Raw genomic sequence first — 17,647 nt, 5'->3', positions numbered from 1 at the left:
GTTGTCAGGGACTCTGTCCTTCTCTGCCTGGGAGCCTGTCTGGGTAGGGCAGCTTAATGGTGAAAAGCCTGGATTTGGGGGTGACTGCCTGGGTCTGACTCTGGCCCCAGCACCGACTGTGGGTCCTGGTGTAAGTCACAGTCCTCTGGCCTCTGGTGTTCTCCTCTGTGAAATGGGCCACTGCTCCCCCCGTAGAAGAATGCATTGTTCCGTAGGAGGCCCAGCATCGCAGCAGGTACCCAGTCAAGGCAGTTAGTTACTTTTGCTACCCTTCCCTCTGGTCTTGGGCAAGCCAGCTTTGGGGTGCACGGCGCATTTAGGGGTTGGGGCTGCGAGAGCTGTGGCCTCCCGGAGCTGTGCTCATGCCTTCTCACTGCTCGCGCAGCTTTGGGGACACCCGTGCTTCCTCGGAAGGTGTCTTCTCGGGGACGTGTTAGTGAAGGATCTGGGCCTGGGCTTCATGGCCAAGGGCAGCCACCCTGGTGGGGGAGCGATGTCTGAGCCTCCCTGCCAGGTGTGGGTGGGGGAATGACTCATTCCCAGGCAGGTGCTGCCCAGCGGGAGCCTCAGAGATGCAGATGTGGCCCTGGGCCCCTGGGGCAGAAGGCAGTCTTGGGTTCAAATCTCTGTCCACACGAGTCCTTGTATGTGCTTATTTGTCCAGGGAGTGGGCGACCCCGTGTAATTAAGGCCCCACGTGGGAACCGGACTGTCCTCCCTGATTAGGGACCTGAATGAATCAGCAGTCCTGTACCCCGATGGGGACGTTCTGAGGTGGCTGTGCCCCTCCAGGATGACGGCCCCCCAGGTGGGCTGGGAGGCAGACACTTCTCAGTGGGACAGAGAAGGGTGCCCAGGGAAGGGGGACACCAGCCCGCGGGCTGCCAGGAGGGGGTCTTGGATGAGCAGGTGAGCCTGTTCACAGATTTTCCACTTGGAGCCCTCCGGGGAAGGGGGGTGGACACATGGGGGAGCTGCTGAGCAGGGGCAGTGAGAGGCAAGCCCTCTTGGTTCTTCCTGGCCCCACCTAGAGACCCCCATTCCGGGCCTTGGGGTCGGGGGCCTAGCCGCCTGGCCCACCCTGCCCGCCTTCTCTCCAGGTGCCCTGGGGACTGGCTGACTCTGCAGCCAGAGGTGTGCCTGGCTGGTGCTGGGTGCCACCCTGAGGCTGTGACCCAGTGGTCCCCAGAGCTCTGCTAGGAGGCTGTTTTCGTCAGCCCACTGGTCAGGACAGCTCAGGGTGGGCCCGGCCGGCCTGCATCCTCTGCCTGCCACCCGCAGCACCGTCCCTTGTCCTGCAGCCGTACCTGGAGCCACCCCAGCTCCCTGAACACCATCTCCAGGAGGCAAATCCCCGCTCCGCTCCTCACTAGCCGGGAGTCTGCGGGCTGCCTGGGAACCTCTCTGAGCCTCAGTTTCCCCAGGAATAGGATGGAAATAATAATACGCACCTCGTGTTCGAACAGACCGCGTTTGCTCCTGCTCTCACCTCCTGTCCACTTTGGATGCTTCCTGTGCGAGGGGGCTGGCGGGGCAGAGACGGTGTGCCCAGTGCCTTGACCTCCTTGAATAATGACCACGCTTAGGTTCCTTTCTGGGGACTGACGTTCATGGGGCACGAGACCCTGCCTAGCACTGATCACAGCAGGAGTTCTAAGAAGCCTCCATTCCAGCCCCTTAATTTTACAAATGGGGAGGGTGAGGAGCAGGACTTGCCCAAGGTCGCACACTGAGATGCCGGCGGCCTCCTGACTTCTTGTCCAGTGCTCCCCACCCTTCTCCCAGCTGTACCCCGCCTTCCAGGTCTTCATGCTCTTCAGTTCCAGCTCCTTCTCTGGGTGGTGATTTTCCACTTGGAGTCCTCAGGGAGGTGAATCCATCCAGATCAAGTTCCTCCTCCTTGTTACCTAAGAGAAAGGAAAAAAATCTTGATTTTTCTATTTCGACTTCCCTGAAGGTAGTCACTAAGCAAACACTGCTTTGAAAAACACAGTCTTCCAGCGGAGGACATTTCCGCTCGTTACTGCTTTTCCTCCGAGGCCCCTGGCCCAGGCTAGGAACCGGCCCTGGGCTGGGCCTGGCTGCCCACCGGCTTCCGAGCAGCTCCTGCCAGTGCAGTTACAGTAGCTGCCCAGTCCAGGCAGAGCTGCAGCTGCCAGGTGACACGCTCCTACCAGGGCCCTCGGAGGGACGGAGGCAGGGTCAGTGCTCACGCCCACCTCCCCGCTGGTGGCAGGAGCGTGGTGGGTCAAGTTCGGGCGCGGGGCGGTCTTCGGGGCCGGGGCACTCGGGCTTCAAGTCTCACTCTGCTATCACTAACTGTGTGTCTGGGCGAGCGGCTTCCTGTCCTGAGCCTCACTTTCTCAATTAGGAAAAGGGGGAGAATAATTTCCTTGCTGGCAGGGCTCTGGCGGACCTGTGGAAACATTTATCCCGTGCTTGGCCTGGCTGGCACGTCCTGGCTGCTCCAAATGTATTTGCTGTTGGTATTCTGGGTCCTGGTATAGGTTTGGTTTTAGGGGGAGCTAGCTGGGCTCTGTCCTCTGGGAATCAGACAGACCTGGGTGTGATCCGGCTCTTCCCGGCCGGCTACCCCAACTCCAGGAGTCTGTGCAGGGAAGACAGTCACACCCGCCAGGCGGGCGACCACGAGGACGACGGAGGCTGACGGGCATTCAGGTCCGGGGTGTTGGGTCTGTCTCGGCTTTGAGGCCTGGGGACGTCCTGGGCCCTTGGCCTGCTTGGCTGGGTTGTCCAGAGGGGGAGCCAGGCTGCTACGGGGTAGACGGAACTGCTGGCATTGTTGGTGTGGGTTATGCCCAGGCCTGTGGGGTGAGTTTAGGGTTGGGCTACCCTGCTCAGCAATCCCAAGACGTAAGGATGGCTGGGATTCCGTCTGTCCTGCTGCTGGGTAAAAGCAAACTTCAAAGTACTCAGCTAATGTCTCACATTTTCTTTTCCCAATAGGACATGCCCATTATCAGGTAATAATAATAATAATAACATAATAATAATGAATAGCCACAAAGGATAATAGTGACAATAATGGTCCTGTTCACTGTGTCCCAGGCACTGAGCTACACACCCAGGGCCATGTGCTCTCCCCGTCTCTAGGAAGCGGGCCCTGTCATTCCCCGTGTCACGGGTGGAGAAGTTGAGGCTCAGGGAAGTTAGGTGGCCAAGGAAGGTTACATGCAGATAGTACGTGTTCACTCGGAGCAGGGACTAACACCGGGGCCTCTCCACCTGGAGGCCAGGTGTTGCCCGCCACGCCACCCTCCAGGGATGCGAGGGGAACTCCAGGTCCGAGCCCTGGACTTTGGCTCAATGTGGGGGTGCGGCTGGCTCCGTATGAATGATCCGATTGCGTGTTTATTGGAGTAAGAGCTTGGCCTGTGAACAGACGCTGTCTAGCTGTGGGGAGAGTAGTTTCTGCGTAGTCGGGGTGTTCCCTGGACCCCAGCGGAGGATCCAGGCAGAGTGGCCTTGGTACTGTCCGTGTGTGGTTCTGGGGGAGGTCCCTTCTCTTGAAATGGGAGCAGAGTAAAAGCAGCCCCCGGCCCCTCTCGCCCGCACTGAGGTCCTGGGATGGCAGAGGGGGGAGGAAATGTCCCCCTACCTGCAGACCAGCCCCAGGGGACAGCTTGCTGCTGCATGCTCGTCCTCCTGTCTTGGCATGGTGCCAGGCTCAGGGTGAGAGCCGGGACATCCCTGCTGAATGAACGATGGGCACCTGTGGCTAGAAGGAGGGGTGAGTGGGGTCTGCAAGGTGACAGCACCTCCACGAAAATGAACAGAACACCACCAGCCGTGGACACGGAGTCTCAGAGCCTGGTTCTCACTCTGGCAGCCAACAGGGCCACGGCAGAGGCCAGCAGGGAGGGAGGCTTAAGGGGTCGAGTGGTCTGAGGCCACGCACCAGAGTCCCCCATCCTGCGGATGGCGTCGGCTGCCATTTACGGAGTGCTTCCTGCCCGTCACCTCCTGGGCACTGCAGCCCCGGAGACAGGGACTGCCGATGCCGTCCACTTCGCAGAGGAGGAACCGAGGCCGAGAGTTGAAGTAGTTTAGCCAAGGCCTCGCAGGGCTGGTGAAGGGCAGGGCGGAAGCTCGGCCTGTCTGTCCCCACAGCCATCCCCTGGAGCCGGCGGGGACTTTGCGGCCAGTGTGCTCGCAGCAGCCTGAGCGCTCGCCGGGGGGCGCCCCGTGGTCGCCGGCTTCCTGTGTTTTCCTGGACGCAGGCTGCACCTCTCACCCCTCACTCAGTGCCCTGGCGGTGGACTCCGGCCTCCTGTGGGTTGTTTGCGTTTACTGCCATCCCAGAGGGGCCCCTGCCGTCTCAGCATTTCCTGTTGGGTCAGGCCTGTGGCTCCTGGCCAGGCTGTGGGGACTCAGAGTGGCTCCCTGGAGGTACCAGTCCTGCTCCTTCCTGGGCTTATCCGGACAAGATGGACCGTGCTGCCCACTGGCCAGCATCTCTCACCTGGCCCTGGGCCCCGAGGGAAGCAGCCACATTCCTGGCCAGGGACCATCCTCCCTGGATGTCAGGTGCTGACAGGGTCAGGTCAGCAGGAGGCCGGGCTCAGGGAAGCAGCGTTTGAACAGAATGGACACAGGCTGGAGGGCCTGCCTACAGCCGGGCGGTGCGTGGCCTGTGGCTGCTGAGGCCTGTGTGTAGGGAGCAGGGGGAGCGGGTGGACGAGGCTAGAGTAGCCCCAGCCCCCAGAGGAGGTTCTGCCCGGGGAGGTCCGTCATGGAGCTACCACTCAAAGTTTTCCGAGTGCTGCAGACCCAGTCTGGAGTTGTTTGGAACCCCAGGCCTGGCCTTAAACTCACCATGTCCCCAAACCCCAAGATTCATAGCCTCTTGCGTCCCGTCCCGCAGCGTCTCTGAGGGCAGTGGAGTCCCTCACGGGAGGGTTGTGGGGCCCCCTTTGCCATTGAAGACGCTCCCTGGCCCCTGGCCAGTCCCCAGATTGGAAGAGCTGTATTTCTGTGTTTTCCTCCCTGTTTAAATGGATTTGCACATCAGAGCTACAGCCTTTGGATCCCAGACCCTTTGAGAACCCAGTATAAAAGCTGCACTGTCTCTTCCCTGAAAAAGCTGCACGCTCCGCATTTGTGACATTGAGGACCCTTTCAGGACTCTCATGAGGTCCGTCCCGGGATCCCCGTCGCCGTAAGACTCTGCCTTCTTCAGCCTGTAGCCCCAGTGCCTGGCACGAAGAAGCCGAGCACTAGGGGCTCGCACGGACTTGAGGTCACGCACCTTCCCACACGCATCTCGTCTTGATGGTCCAGAGCAGGGCAGGCAGACTAATGCCCCCCTCAAACAAGGTCCATGTTCTAATATTCGGAGCCTGGAAATGCTACCTTATATGGCAAAGGGACTTTCCAGGTGTGATCACGTTAAGGGTCTCGCGATGGGGAGGTTTTCCTGGATTATCCTGGTCAACCCAATGGAATCGCAAGGGTCCTGGTAAGAGGGAGGCCAGAGGGTCAGAGTCCGAGATGGAAGATGCCTCGCTCTTGGCCTTGAAGATGGAGGAGGGGGCCGCAAGCCAAGGACTCGAAGCTGCCTCCAGGGCCTGGACATGGACAAGGGAACGGATCCCGCCCTGCAGCCCCCAGAGAGAGCACAGCACCGCCAGTGCCTTGATTTTCGGCTGTTGAAATCGGTTTTGGACTTCGGAGCTCCACCATTGTAAGATACTACCTGTGTGGTGTTTGTCACTGGACTTGTGGTCATTTGTCCCAGCAGCGATAGGAGACTAATGCAACGGTTCTGAAAAGAGGGAACGATGACGGGGCCCATTGTGCAGACCCAGGGAGGGGCAGTCGCTGACTGGTCCAGGGATTGGGCTGGCAGCAGGGCAGCACTTGGACTTGAAGCCCAAGGTCAGGGTCTCTGCTTGCTCTTCGTCTGCAGACCCCCTGCCTACCTAGGACAGTGCTAGGGCTGTCCTTGGCCGGCATTCTGCTGGCTGGCTGGTGTCCTCCCTGCTCTTGACCTCCGTCCTGCATCCTCCTTCCGTACACATCTTTCCTGAGCACCTGCGATGTGGCAGGCACGCGGCCCCCAGACAGAGTCCCCGCCCTCGGGGGCGGGGGAGGTTGCGACACTCTGTGCAGGGCTGAGAGATTTCCATGTGCCTGGGAGTGAGTGTGGGCTCTCGAGCCAGATAATAGTGGCCTGCACGTAATCAGCACTTATTATTCGCCATGCCCTGTTCTAAGGGCTTATTGGCCTTATCTCACTGACCCTCTCACAGGCTTTCAAGGCGAGCCCTAGGACAACCCCCACTTTGCATATGTGGAAACATGTGCAGAGAACACCTGTCATCAGCCCGAGGTGGCAGAGCTGAGAGGAGGCAGAACCCAGTCAGCTTCCAGATCAGTGTTCCCACCCTCTGCCCCGCAGTCTCCCACGGAGCTCTGGTTCGGGCCCCGCCCACCCTCCTCCGTGACCCGTGACCCGGGGCCTTTCCTGGCCTTATCCTTCCGGATCCTCTGTGAAGGGGAACAGTAGACGCACCTGATGAAGCCTTTGGGAGGGAGAAATAGATGTCAGGACAGATGCTCCATCAGCGAGCTGCTCTTATCCGACCCTAAAGGGCGTGGGTCTGTCTGCGGCAGGCCGGGGCACAAGGGGCCCATGTCGGCCGATGCGCTGCTCACCGTGACCTCCGATGGGTTCTCTTCCTCTCTCTCGTTCTTGCTGGTGGTTGTACACGTCTCGTGTAGACAGCTGGGGGCACAGAATCTGATGGACTGAAGCACGCTCTGGTCTACACTGTGTTTCTGTCCGGCTCTGCGGTATGCAAGTGTACGTGCGTGTACTTACAGAGCTGTGTTTTATTTTTTTCAAATCTTTATTGTTGGATGTAAAATGTATTACAGATGTTCCACATTTTTCCCCCACTGACCCCCTCCTCCCCACTCCCGCCCCCCTCCCACCTTTTCCCACACTATTGTCTGTGTCCATTGGTTATGCATATAAGTTCTTTGGTTTATTTCTTCCCACCCCCCCAACCCCTTTCCCTTTGAGGTTTGTCAGTCTAGCAATGAATTTGTGCTTCTTAATCCCTTCACCTTTTTCACCCATTCCCCCAACCCCCTTCCCAACTGGCAACCAACAAAATGTTCTCTGTATCTACGAGAATGTTTCTGTTCTTCCTGTTCATTTTGTTTGTAGATTCCATTGTTGATAGATATGTATTCATTGCCATTTTGTTTGTTCATACATTTTATCTTTTTCTTCAAAAAGACCCTTCATCATTTCATCTAATAACGGTTTGGTAGTGATGAACTCCTTTAACTTTTTCTTGTCTGGAAAAGTTTTTATATGTCCATTGATTCTAAATGACAGCTTTGCAGGATAGAGTAATTTTGGTTGTAGGTTCTTGGTTTTCATCACTCTGAATATTTCTTGCCACTCCCTTCAGGCCTGCAAAGTTTCTTTTGAGAAATCAGCTGACAGCCTAATGGGAACTCCCTTGTAGGTAACTAGCTGCCTTTCTCTTGCTGCTTTTAAGATTCTCTCTTTGTCTTGAACCTTTTGCATTTTGATGATGATGTGTCTTGGTGTGGGCCTCTTGGGGTTCATCTTGTTTGGGACTCTCTGTGCTTCCTGGACTTGTATGTCTGTTTCCTTCACCAAGTTAGGAAAGTTTTCTGCCATTATTGTTTCAAACAGGTTTTCGATTTCTTGTTCTCTCTCTTCTCCTTCTGGCACCCCCAAGATGCGAATGTTGGCACGCTTGAAGTTGTCCCAGAGGCTCCTTACACTATCCTCATTTTTTTGGATTCTTTTTTCTTTTTGCTGTTCTGATTGGGGATTTTTTGCTTCCTTATATTCCAAATCGATGGTTTTCTCCTTGGATTTACATACTCTATTATTGAAGCTGTGTAAATTATTCTTTATTTCAGTTAATGCCTCCTTTAATTCTAACTGTGTATCCATGATTTCTAACTGGTCCTTTTTTATGCTCTTGAGGCCCTCCCTAAGTTCACTGAGCATCCTTATAAGCAGTATTTTGAACTCAGTATCTGTTAGGTTGCTTATCTCCCTTTCGCTTAGTTCTTTTATTGGGGTTTTGTTCTATTCTTTCATTTGGGACCTGTTTCTTTGTATCCTCATTTTGGCTGCGTCCCTGTGTTTGTTTCTGTGTATTACTTAATGAGAGGTATGGGGCTCGCTGAGACCCGATGCTGCTCGTTTGAAAGAATTTAGGAAAAACCTGAAGCAGGATCCCAGACCAGCCAATCCTATGGTTAAGCAAGTGGCAACAGCTTGGGTGGGCTTGAAAGTTGGGTGGGGCGGGGCGGGGCCTCAGGGAGTCACCAGGGCGGGGCTACCAGTGTGAGCCAGGTTGCTGGAGTCCCAGATATGGCGACTGTCTGCCGCCCCCGGGAAGGGCTCACCAAAGGAACAAAGGCCTCTGACAGCACGTTTGTCCCCGAGGAAGCCCCCTCTCCAGCCCTGGCTCCAGTGCCAAACAGCTCAGTTCTTCCCTGTATGTCTCTGGCGCCCCTCGAGCTGCCTCCCCTCCGAGCTTAGAGGGAGAGAGTCCGATAGGTCCGTGCGCCGGTCCTTTAGGGAGCTGCCTGGGGCTCCAGCCGCCTCAGCTTCCCTGAGCCTCAGTTTCCGCTGGTTTTTCCAGCCAGAAGTGATGGGGACTTCTCTTCCTGGCACTGGAACCCTGAGCCGGGCACCTGGTGTGGGACGGGGACCCCTCAGTCCTCAGGAAGGACCTTCCCAGCCGCGGGAGCCTCCTGATTTTTATCCGCCACACGTGGGTGTGGGACCAGCCCGTCTCGCCGCCGCCCCTCCTACCAGTCTGGAGGTAGCTGCTTTTTTTTTTTTAATTCCGTAGTTGTACGACTTCCATTCAGCTTGATTTCAGGCGGTCTTGAATGATGGTTGTTCTGTAGTTTAGTTGTAACTTTGATGTGGTTGTGGGAGGACGCGATACCGCGTTTACCTGCCCGCCATCCTGACCGGAAGTCCCCAGAGCTGTGGTTTTATTGCACACACTGTTTCATGCCTCACTTTGTGACCTAATTACCCAGTGTGAGCATTTTCCCATGGGAACCCGTGTTCTTCGGAACCCCACATGGTTCTTGATGTTATTGCTGGGGGTGCAGGGCCAGGCCACCGTCTGACTGCCGAGCCCCCCGAGATGTCAGGGAGGAAGGCGTGTGCGCAGAGCAGAGGCCAGAGGTGGGGTCTGGATCGGCCTCTGGGGCGGTGGGGCCAGGCGCCTGTTTGCGATGGTTCCCCGGGGGCCTCGCTGCTCACACCCCACGGGGGCTGTGCTAAGGATCCTGCGGGAGGGACCCCTTTTCAGATTTCCCTGGGGGCTCCTCACTGCGCCTGCTGATTCAGTAAGTGGGTGTGGGGCTGTGTGCGGTGGCACAGGACAAGCAGACCGGGTCTGCGTGTGCGGATGGCAGGGCCGCGGCGTGAGGAGGGGAACGCGCACGCACCCTGTGACGGGAGGAGGGGTGCACGCAGGGTGGGGATAGGAGGTGGTGCACCAGGAGGGTTAGCATGTGCCAGACCCCGTGCTAAGTATTGTACGTGTCTTCTTTACTTACTCCTTAGCAGAACCCTAAGGGGGAGGTATTGTTGCCCGTTTCACAGATACGGAAACTGAGGCCTAGAGAGGTGCTAGGTGCTTTTCCTGCATTATCTCATCGAACCCTCACAGTAGGCAGTACAGTTGGTTCATTGCTCTGGGGCACAGCAGCTCCCGGACGTTCGGGGACTGTGCCTGTGCGTGGAGCCCAGTGACAGAGCTGTGGTTTCATCCAGGTCTGTTTTCTCTCTACATCTCAAGCCCATGAGCCCCGGTTCTCAACCCTGGCTGCAATTTGGACCCAGCAGGAGCTTGAAAGACACCAATGCCTGGGCCCACCTGGACCAACAGGTCAGAATCGCTGGGGTAGGGCCCTGCGTAACTGTGATGGGCAGCTGCTTTGAACCATCTGAGCAGATTATCTTTTTTTTTTTTTTCAGTCCTCACATGAGGATATTTTTCTGTTGATCTTCAGGTAGAGTGGCAGGGAGAGAGGGAGAGAGAGAGAAACATCGACGTGAAAGAGATACATCGACTGGTTGTCTCCTGCATGGCCCCGACCAGGGCCGGGGACGAACCGCAACCGAGGTACGTGCCCTTGATCGGAATCGAACCCGCAACTCTTTGGTCCACGGGTCGTCGCTCTAAACGCTGAGCCAGACCGGCCAGGGTGGAGCGGTTGGTCTTTAAGATCCCGGTGACCTAACATGTTATAGCTACTAGAAAGTGGCCGGGGCTTCAAAGGTCCAGGCAGCTTAATCTGGGCTTAACGCTTCTGCCTTTCTTTGGTGTCCTTGGATTTAGGGAGAGTGGACATGGCGACCGGGGGACTCTCTTGGTGTGGGGGGAGAAGCTCTGCGTAGCGCCATCCTGGGCAGGTCCTGCTGTTGCAGCCTCGGGTGCTGCAGGCTGGGTTCTTCTGCTCAGGGCTTCTAAGGCAAGGTTATTCTGGTCCCTTCTATCCCCTGTCATATTAGTCCTGCCTTGTCCTGGAGAAGGCCCCAGGGATGCCCTGTGTGGGGGCCCAGCTAGGAATCCTCAGACCATTTGGGGGTCTTCTTGACCCCCTGTACTCGGTAGGCTCTAGGAAGGGACCCTGTGGAGTTTGTTGTCACTGAGGTTCTCTGAGGACCTGGGGCCTGTACCTGCAGCTGCAGGGGCCGGGGGTATTGCCATTCTCTAGGCTGGGGAGGACATCGGTCATCACTGAGCGTCCATGGTGGGCCCGGGCGGATGGAATGGGGTGACCAGGACAGAGCAGGTTCTTGCTGTCACGGGGCACGTCACTCCCCTCTTGCCCCTGGCTTGCTCCTGGAGAGCGAGGAGGTGGCCCGGAAAGCGCTCTGAGCGTTGGGACGGCCTTCTGGTGTCCTCGCCCCTCGTCTGGGCATGAACACTGTCGACGGGAGCCTGGGAGTTGTCCTTGTCTGCCTCCCGCCTCCTGTGCTCCGCCGAGCTTCTCCTCAGTTCCTCTCCTCGGACTCGGCTCCTCTCCTGGATGTCCCGTGGCAGGGGCCTCGCCTGTGACACTGCTGTCCTCGTAGTCGCCGGCCCTTCTCTGTGTGCAAGCTGAGAGGCTTAGGAGAGCAGGAAGTTCAGATAAGGGTGAGCTAATTGGCCTCTTATTGCTCTTTATGGCTCTTTTATTATCTAGGAGTCCCAGAAGGGGTGTTTGCTTACAGGGAGAGTTAGACTTCCACCAGACAGCGGCTGGGAGGGGCTGCCCCCTGCGTGGGTGCAGGGGCACCCGTGGCTGGGCAGGAAGGGGCAAGGAGGGAGGAGGCACCCAGCCTTATTTCTGGCCACACTCTCTTCCTCCCTTGCCCGGGAGGCCCTGTCCTCCGAAGCTGCCCGTGAACTCGAGGCTGGGGCTTGTGTCAGCAAGGTCTGTGGGCGCGCAGCTCTGTCCCTTGCTGGGCTAGGGACTTGCTTATTCTGAACCTCACTTTCCTCATCTGTGAAATGGTCGTACGAAAACATGCACTTGTCCTGAAGCATGTAACATACTGAGGGCACAGAGTACATCCCAGCCAAGCGCAGGCCGGGTGGGGGTCGGTCTCCAGCAAGCCCGGGAGACCTGTCCACTCCCAGGCCCCAGCCTCTTCCTCCCTTGGGGCGCCCTGTCTCTCTGCTCGCCTCGGCCGTGGAAGCATGGGGGTGGGCACGCAGGGGACTTCACAGGGCTGGGTGACCCCCACTCCTCTGCCCTGGAGCCAGGACCAGCACCTGGGCTGGCTGCTCAGTGGAAACGAGCCCAGACTAGCTTCTCCAGTAGAGCAGTGGCTTAGACCTGTGTTGTCTGATAGGGCGGCCACAGGCCACACGTGGCTATCTCAAATTAAATTAGTTAAGACGGAAAGTTAAGTTCACTATGTTTTGGTGCAAACAAGAGGCTTATATTTTTGTATGTCATAAAGTATTTCCAGAGCCCTTCTAAAACTGCCTGATCTCACCCCAAAATACCCACCCACCCCCGCCCCCCTTGATGCCACCTTCAGGGTTCACTCAGATGTTCCCTGGTTGAACCCCACTGCAGCCTAGGAGCTGGGTGCTGCGCGTCATGCCCAGGGTTTTTGTCGTAGCAGCTTTGCCACAGACATTGTTGCCGCCTAACGAATTGGCCGTAAGGCAACTGTGTCATAAAAGAGATAAAATCATGACAAATAAAAGAGGGGCATTAAACGTGAATAACAGAATTCAAAAGGTTACCGTGAAATACAAAACATTTGAATACATTTAAAATGTGTTTAGATTTATGGCAATCCTGTGCAAATAACCGCTTTTATTTTGTGGATTGTAACGAAACATTTGTCTTCGTTCTATGGGAAATGTGGGTTCATCTTTGCACCCTGAAAGAGAGCCCGTGGCCTCTCTTCCTCCTCCCAGTGTAGTATGTTTCAAAATAAACAGCCAAGTCCAGCCGGTGTGGCTCAGTGGTTGAGCGTTGACCCCTGCACCAAGAGGTCGCTGGTTCGATTCCCAGTCACAGCACATGCCCAGGTTGTGGGCCAGATCCCCAGTGGGGGGCATGCAGGAGGCGGCAGTCGATGTTCTCTCTCATCAATGTTTCTATCTCTCTCTCCCTCTCCCTTCCTCTCTCTCTAAAAAAACAAAACAAAACACAAAAACAAAACAAAATAAGCAGCCAAGTTGGGGGCAGATTGCTGTCATCTGGAAGAAATGCTGACTGTTTTGAGATCACCCTGTTTAACTGTTTTCTCCACCAGCTGGTCAGCGGAGCAATGAAGCCAGACCGATGACCAGACAGACAACACAAAAACAACAAACCAAACTGATTTTATCTTTTTTTTTTTTTACAGTAAGGTTGCCTTCTGGCCAATTTGTTAGGCAGTGAAAATGTTCATGGTAAAGTATCTACCACCAAAGTACCTAGAACCATGACGATTTCTTTTGGACGAAGACTTGAACTTGTGTTTCTGACTCTATGTGAGTGTGCTCTCCTTCCTTTAATAAAAACGACAGCTAGCAAGGGTTAGTGACTTTGCCTCACAGCAAGTCTGTGATGTCAGTGATATTTATTTTTTCTTAAAAATTTTTTTTTTTTTTTTTTTTTAATTTAAGAGAGAGAGGAAGGGAGAGGGAGAGAGAGATAGAAACATCGGTGAGAGAGAACATCGATTGGCTGCCTCCTGCATGCCCCCCACTGGGGATCAGGCCCACAACCTGGGGCGTGTGCCCTGACTGGGAATTGAACCAGCGACCTCTTGGTGCCTGGGTTGGGTTGAAAGAGCACACACTTTGCAGGCAGACAGACTGGGCTTTTGATCCCAGCTCCCTCTGCTGTACCCAGTGACACTGGGTAAGTCACAAAGTCTCTGTGAGCCTCAGTTTCCCATCTGTAGCACAAGGATGATGAGCACCGACGTCCTATGCCCGCTTGTGAAATGAAATGTGCAGACAGGAGCGGGCACACGTAGGCTTACATGTGTGAGTCCGTGAAACAGAGTGTACTCTGGGGTTGTTTATTTGCATCACAGCTATAACCCACTTTTGCCTGCCCCGTATAGCAAAGCAGAACCAACAGCACCTCACAGGTGCGTCGCAATGGTCGCCGATGGTCACCGTTCATGTATCAAACAAACTTGCAACCAGACTCGGCCAGACTCTCAGGCTGACCCCGGCTGGATCGGTCTGGTTCTGTCTGAGCGTTTCGGAGCGACCGGGCCCCGCACCTTCACAATGTCTCGTTTTAGCAGGTGGGGGCTCAGGGAAGCAGCTGGTGGGGATTGGGGCTCAGGTGCCTCCCTTCGTCCCAGCACCCTCCACGGTGCAGACCGGCCCCGGCCCCTCTTGGCATTTACTTCCGGTTGGTGGCAAGCTTTACCCCAGGACGCTGTCGCTCACCCCGGGGTGAGGCGGCTGACCTCTGGCAGTGAGATTGGAGCTGAGACCAGCTTCTCCAGAGGTGACTTGGACCCGCGTCTCCTGTAGGGTGGCCGCTAGCCACATGCAGCTGTTGAAAATAAAACTCAGTTCCTTCGGCACGTTGGTTCCACCAGCCACATCCCAAGTGCTCAGTGGCCGCGTGAGGCCCACGGGACAGCACAGCCAGACCGTTTCCATGACCACAGCTGTCCGCGCTCTGTCACCTGAGATGCAGTTGTGAGAGCCCGGCTTTGGGGCCAGGCAAGCGGGCTCCGCTGTCTGGCTCTGCCCGTCCTGGGCAGCGTGATGTCAGGCCTGTTCCTCTGCCCACCGCCTGCAGAGCTGGGAGGGGGAGGCGAAGGGCTCGCTCACGCGAGGTGCTGCTCCTTCTCCTAATCCTCCTCCCCGCACTGCCCCGGTCTTCATCTCCCCTCCTGTCCTCCGCTAAGGGCTAAGGGCTAAGAGCTTGGGTACCAGCAAGTTCAAGTCCATTCTTGGCAACGTGGCTGTTGGACATTTGGAGGCCTCTCCCTTCTGGATGGGCAGATGTAGCCTTTGTTTTTTTGAGCATGGGCTTTCAAAAAAAAATAAACAAGAAACTTTACCGAAATAGCCCCCATGTTACAGAAAAGCTGTAACGGCAGCAGTTGCACACCCCCCCTCACCCGTTCTCTCGTTCTTAACATCTCACGTGACCGCGGGGCCTTTGTCGGCGCTACGGAACCATACACTAAACTCAGAACTCTGGGATTATCCGAATTCTGCCCCTTTTTCTACTCACGTCCCCTTTCTGGCCCAGGGTCCCGGGGGCGTGTTGCTGTCACTTGGCCTACTCTGATCTGTGACAGTTTCTCAGTCCTCTCTCGATTTGTGTGATCTTGACAGCATCGGGGAATAGCGGGCAGATATTTTGTAGAATGTCCCCCAATCTGGGTTTGTCTGGCGTTTTTCTCATGATTGGACCGGGGTCACAGGTTTGAGGAAGGAGACTGCAGAGGTAGGCGCCCTTGTCTCGTCACAACAGGCCAGAGGGACGTGATGTCCGAGCGACGTCCCTGGAGATGGCCAGGTGACCACGTGGTTCGGGCGGGGTTTCCTGTCGCGTGTCTCCTCCCGGAAGGCCATGTGGAGTCCAGCCCGTCCTGGGCTGCGTGGGGATTCCGCTCTGTCTCTCACGCTTGGTTTTGTGAACCTTTACAAGCCCTCGTTTCTCCAAGGCCGGTCCCCAGCCCTGGCCTCCACTCCGCGGGAGAACATCGGGGAGGGGAGGTTCCCGCCAGCCGGCCCTGAGGGAGGATGGGCGTCTCTGCCCGGGGCACCTGGTGCTTACTGCTGGGCACCGTGATCTCTACGCACTCAAAGCGGCCAGGCGGCCCATGGTACCTTCTAAAGAGGAGGAAGGGGCTCGTCCTCAGCCCCCGACGGATGGCCTTGGGGCCGGAGGCTCCTGTCCTCAGCCTGCCCCGCCCGTCACCTGCCCTGCTGTTCCGGTGAGGGGCCGCCGGAGGCTTTCTCTGCCTCCCCTGCCATCTGGACCAGCCCCTGCCCGGGCTCACGGCGCCGTGTCTCGCCCGCAGGGTGCCGGCCGTGGTGAGCAATGGAGAGGCCGCGGGCACAGCTTTGTCCGGGGCCCGGCGCTCCAGCTGGAAGCGGAAGAGCTCCCGTCGAAGTAAGTCGCGCTCCCCCAGCTCCGAGCCAGGGGCTTGTGGCAGGAAACGCACCCTGGCGAGAGCTGGCGTGGCCCCGTGAGCGGAGGGGTTGCCTTCACTGGCTGGGCTGCCATGGGCTGGGTGGCGTTCTGAGGTGGACCGGCCATGCCCACACTTGACAGTCGCCCGTTTGCCCCACGCCACGGTCCAGAGTGGACACACGTTCAGCCGTTCCTCGGTTCCTCAAACACTCCCAAAGCCGTTGGTGGGTGTGTCCCGGGACCTCGAGGCTCCTCTGGGAGCAGAGCCAGACTCCGGCAGGCGGCGAGGGGACACAGCCTGCGTCCTGAAGGCGGGGAGCAGGGACAGGGTCAGGGGACGAGTGTCCGGCAGCTCGTGCCGGAGCCCGAGGGCGAGGGGGCACCTGGCACTGTGAGCACTAAGCCTTGGTGTGCCAGAATGTCGCATCGAAGGGGCGGCTGGGGTGAGGTGAGGCTGCCACCTCCCCAGCTCCTCCTGGGCCTCGGGGACCATCCTGTTTCGAGGTGTCGGAGTCGGGAGAGGCTGGCGATGCAGCCGCACAGCCATGTCGGCCGGCGCTGCGGGGTTGGGCTGTGACACGGGCCATGGGTGGGTGGGCTGGAGCGCAGCGAGGGGCTGGCGGAGGGGAGGCTGAGGCTGAGGCTGGGAACCCCGAGGAGGGGGGCAGGTCTGAAGCCGTTGCGAGGCCGAGGCCGAGGGCGGAGGGAGAGGGGACGGAGGAGGCTGACAGGGCTCTGGGCCCTGGGCCCCAGTCCATCGGGTCCCTTGTCTTCCTGGAGGACTGTGGGGCGAGGACAGGCTCCCATCACGGCCGGGGACAGGCTCTCGAAACCCTCGATGTGCAGGGGCCCTGTGCCCCTGACGAGGGCAGCGAGTGGGCACACAGCCTTTGGGAAGGCTGCTCCCGTGGGCAGGGTGCCCGCCCTGCCCTGCTCGTAGACCCCCCGGAACATGTTCGGGGAGGGGTGTGCTCACGTGCTGAATTTTTTACCAATCAGGATTCTGCCGGCTAGGTTTTGGGGGGCCTCTTCTTAACCCCACTCTTCAGATTCATTCCCTCCCCCTACTTCCGCCCCTGCCTCTGGGTGGGAGGTGCTCCTTCTGGGGTGGTGCTGGGGGCCTGGGCCACCGAGCCTGGGCCCGGGGCTGGGTCTGTGCTCCCCGCGGTCTCCCTCAGCAGCTGCCCGTCAGCCGGACGGGCAGGCCTGTGGGTGGCAGGGAGGCAGGTGGGATCTGCCCCGTCACTGGGAGGGCGCCTGGCAGAGGTTGGGGGTGAGAGAGGGAGCAGAACCAGCGTCCTCTGAGAGTGGCAGGGCAGGGGCTCCCCAGGGCCAGCTGCCTGACGCGGGCGGAGGGAGCTGCCCGCTGGTGCAGCCTGAGGTCAGTCTGGCCGCCGCCTCCGCCTGGCCGCCGCGGCCTCATTCCTGCTCTGCTTCTCTCCCGTCTTCCTTCCCAGTTGACCGGTTCACTTTCCCCGCCCTGGACGAAGATGTGATTTACGACGACGTCCCGTGTGAGAGCTTGGAGGCCCGTCCACCCGGTAGGGCCTGTCTGGGGGTGCGATGGGAGGGGCTGGGGCGGGGAGGGTATTCCCCGTCCACTTCCTTCCCTCCTCACCCAGCCCATTGCTGTCCTTCCTGCTTTTGAAACTGCTGCAGTCATCCAGGGAGTCTGGAGATGGCCGAGGGCGGGGCCGGGCCGGGGACGCTCTGGCTGAGGGCCGGCCGGCATTCCACCTTTCCAGGCCTGATCCCTCCCTCGGGAGGATGGGTGGTGGTCTGGGCCTCCCCGGCCTGCAGAGGAGGTGACAGCTCGTTAAGGCTGAGCGAGGAGGCCGAGAACGCGGAGGCCTGTGCCCGGCTCTGGGGGGGCTCAGGGGGCGATGTGGCCTCCGAGGGGAGACAGGGTGGGGGTGAGTCCTGCTGGAGCTGGGCAAACTTCCTCACCCGGGGAGGGCGTTCATTGTCACCATCTCTGCTTGAGCTCCTG

At 57.9% G+C, this 17,647-nt stretch overlaps 1 protein-coding gene across 1 annotated transcript in view; it reads left to right on the top strand.

Moving 5' to 3' along the window:
* Nucleotides 1–17,647, top strand: part of ARHGEF10L (Rho guanine nucleotide exchange factor 10 like) — a 115,779-nt gene that overhangs the window by 15,198 nt on the left and 82,934 nt on the right. Inside the window, exons 6-7 of the mRNA XM_036255865.1 lie at nucleotides 15,545–15,636; nucleotides 17,115–17,198. Coding sequence (XP_036111758.1) covers nucleotides 15,545–15,636; nucleotides 17,115–17,198 — 176 coding nt within the window. The remainder of the gene's footprint in view (nucleotides 1–15,544; nucleotides 15,637–17,114; nucleotides 17,199–17,647) is intronic.

This window comes from Molossus molossus, unplaced genomic scaffold (genome assembly GCF_014108415.1).
Source record: "Molossus molossus isolate mMolMol1 unplaced genomic scaffold, mMolMol1.p scaffold_m16_p_12, whole genome shotgun sequence".
NCBI lineage: Eukaryota > Metazoa > Chordata > Mammalia > Chiroptera > Molossidae > Molossus > Molossus molossus.
This window is presented reverse-complemented; position numbering and strand designations above follow the sequence as displayed.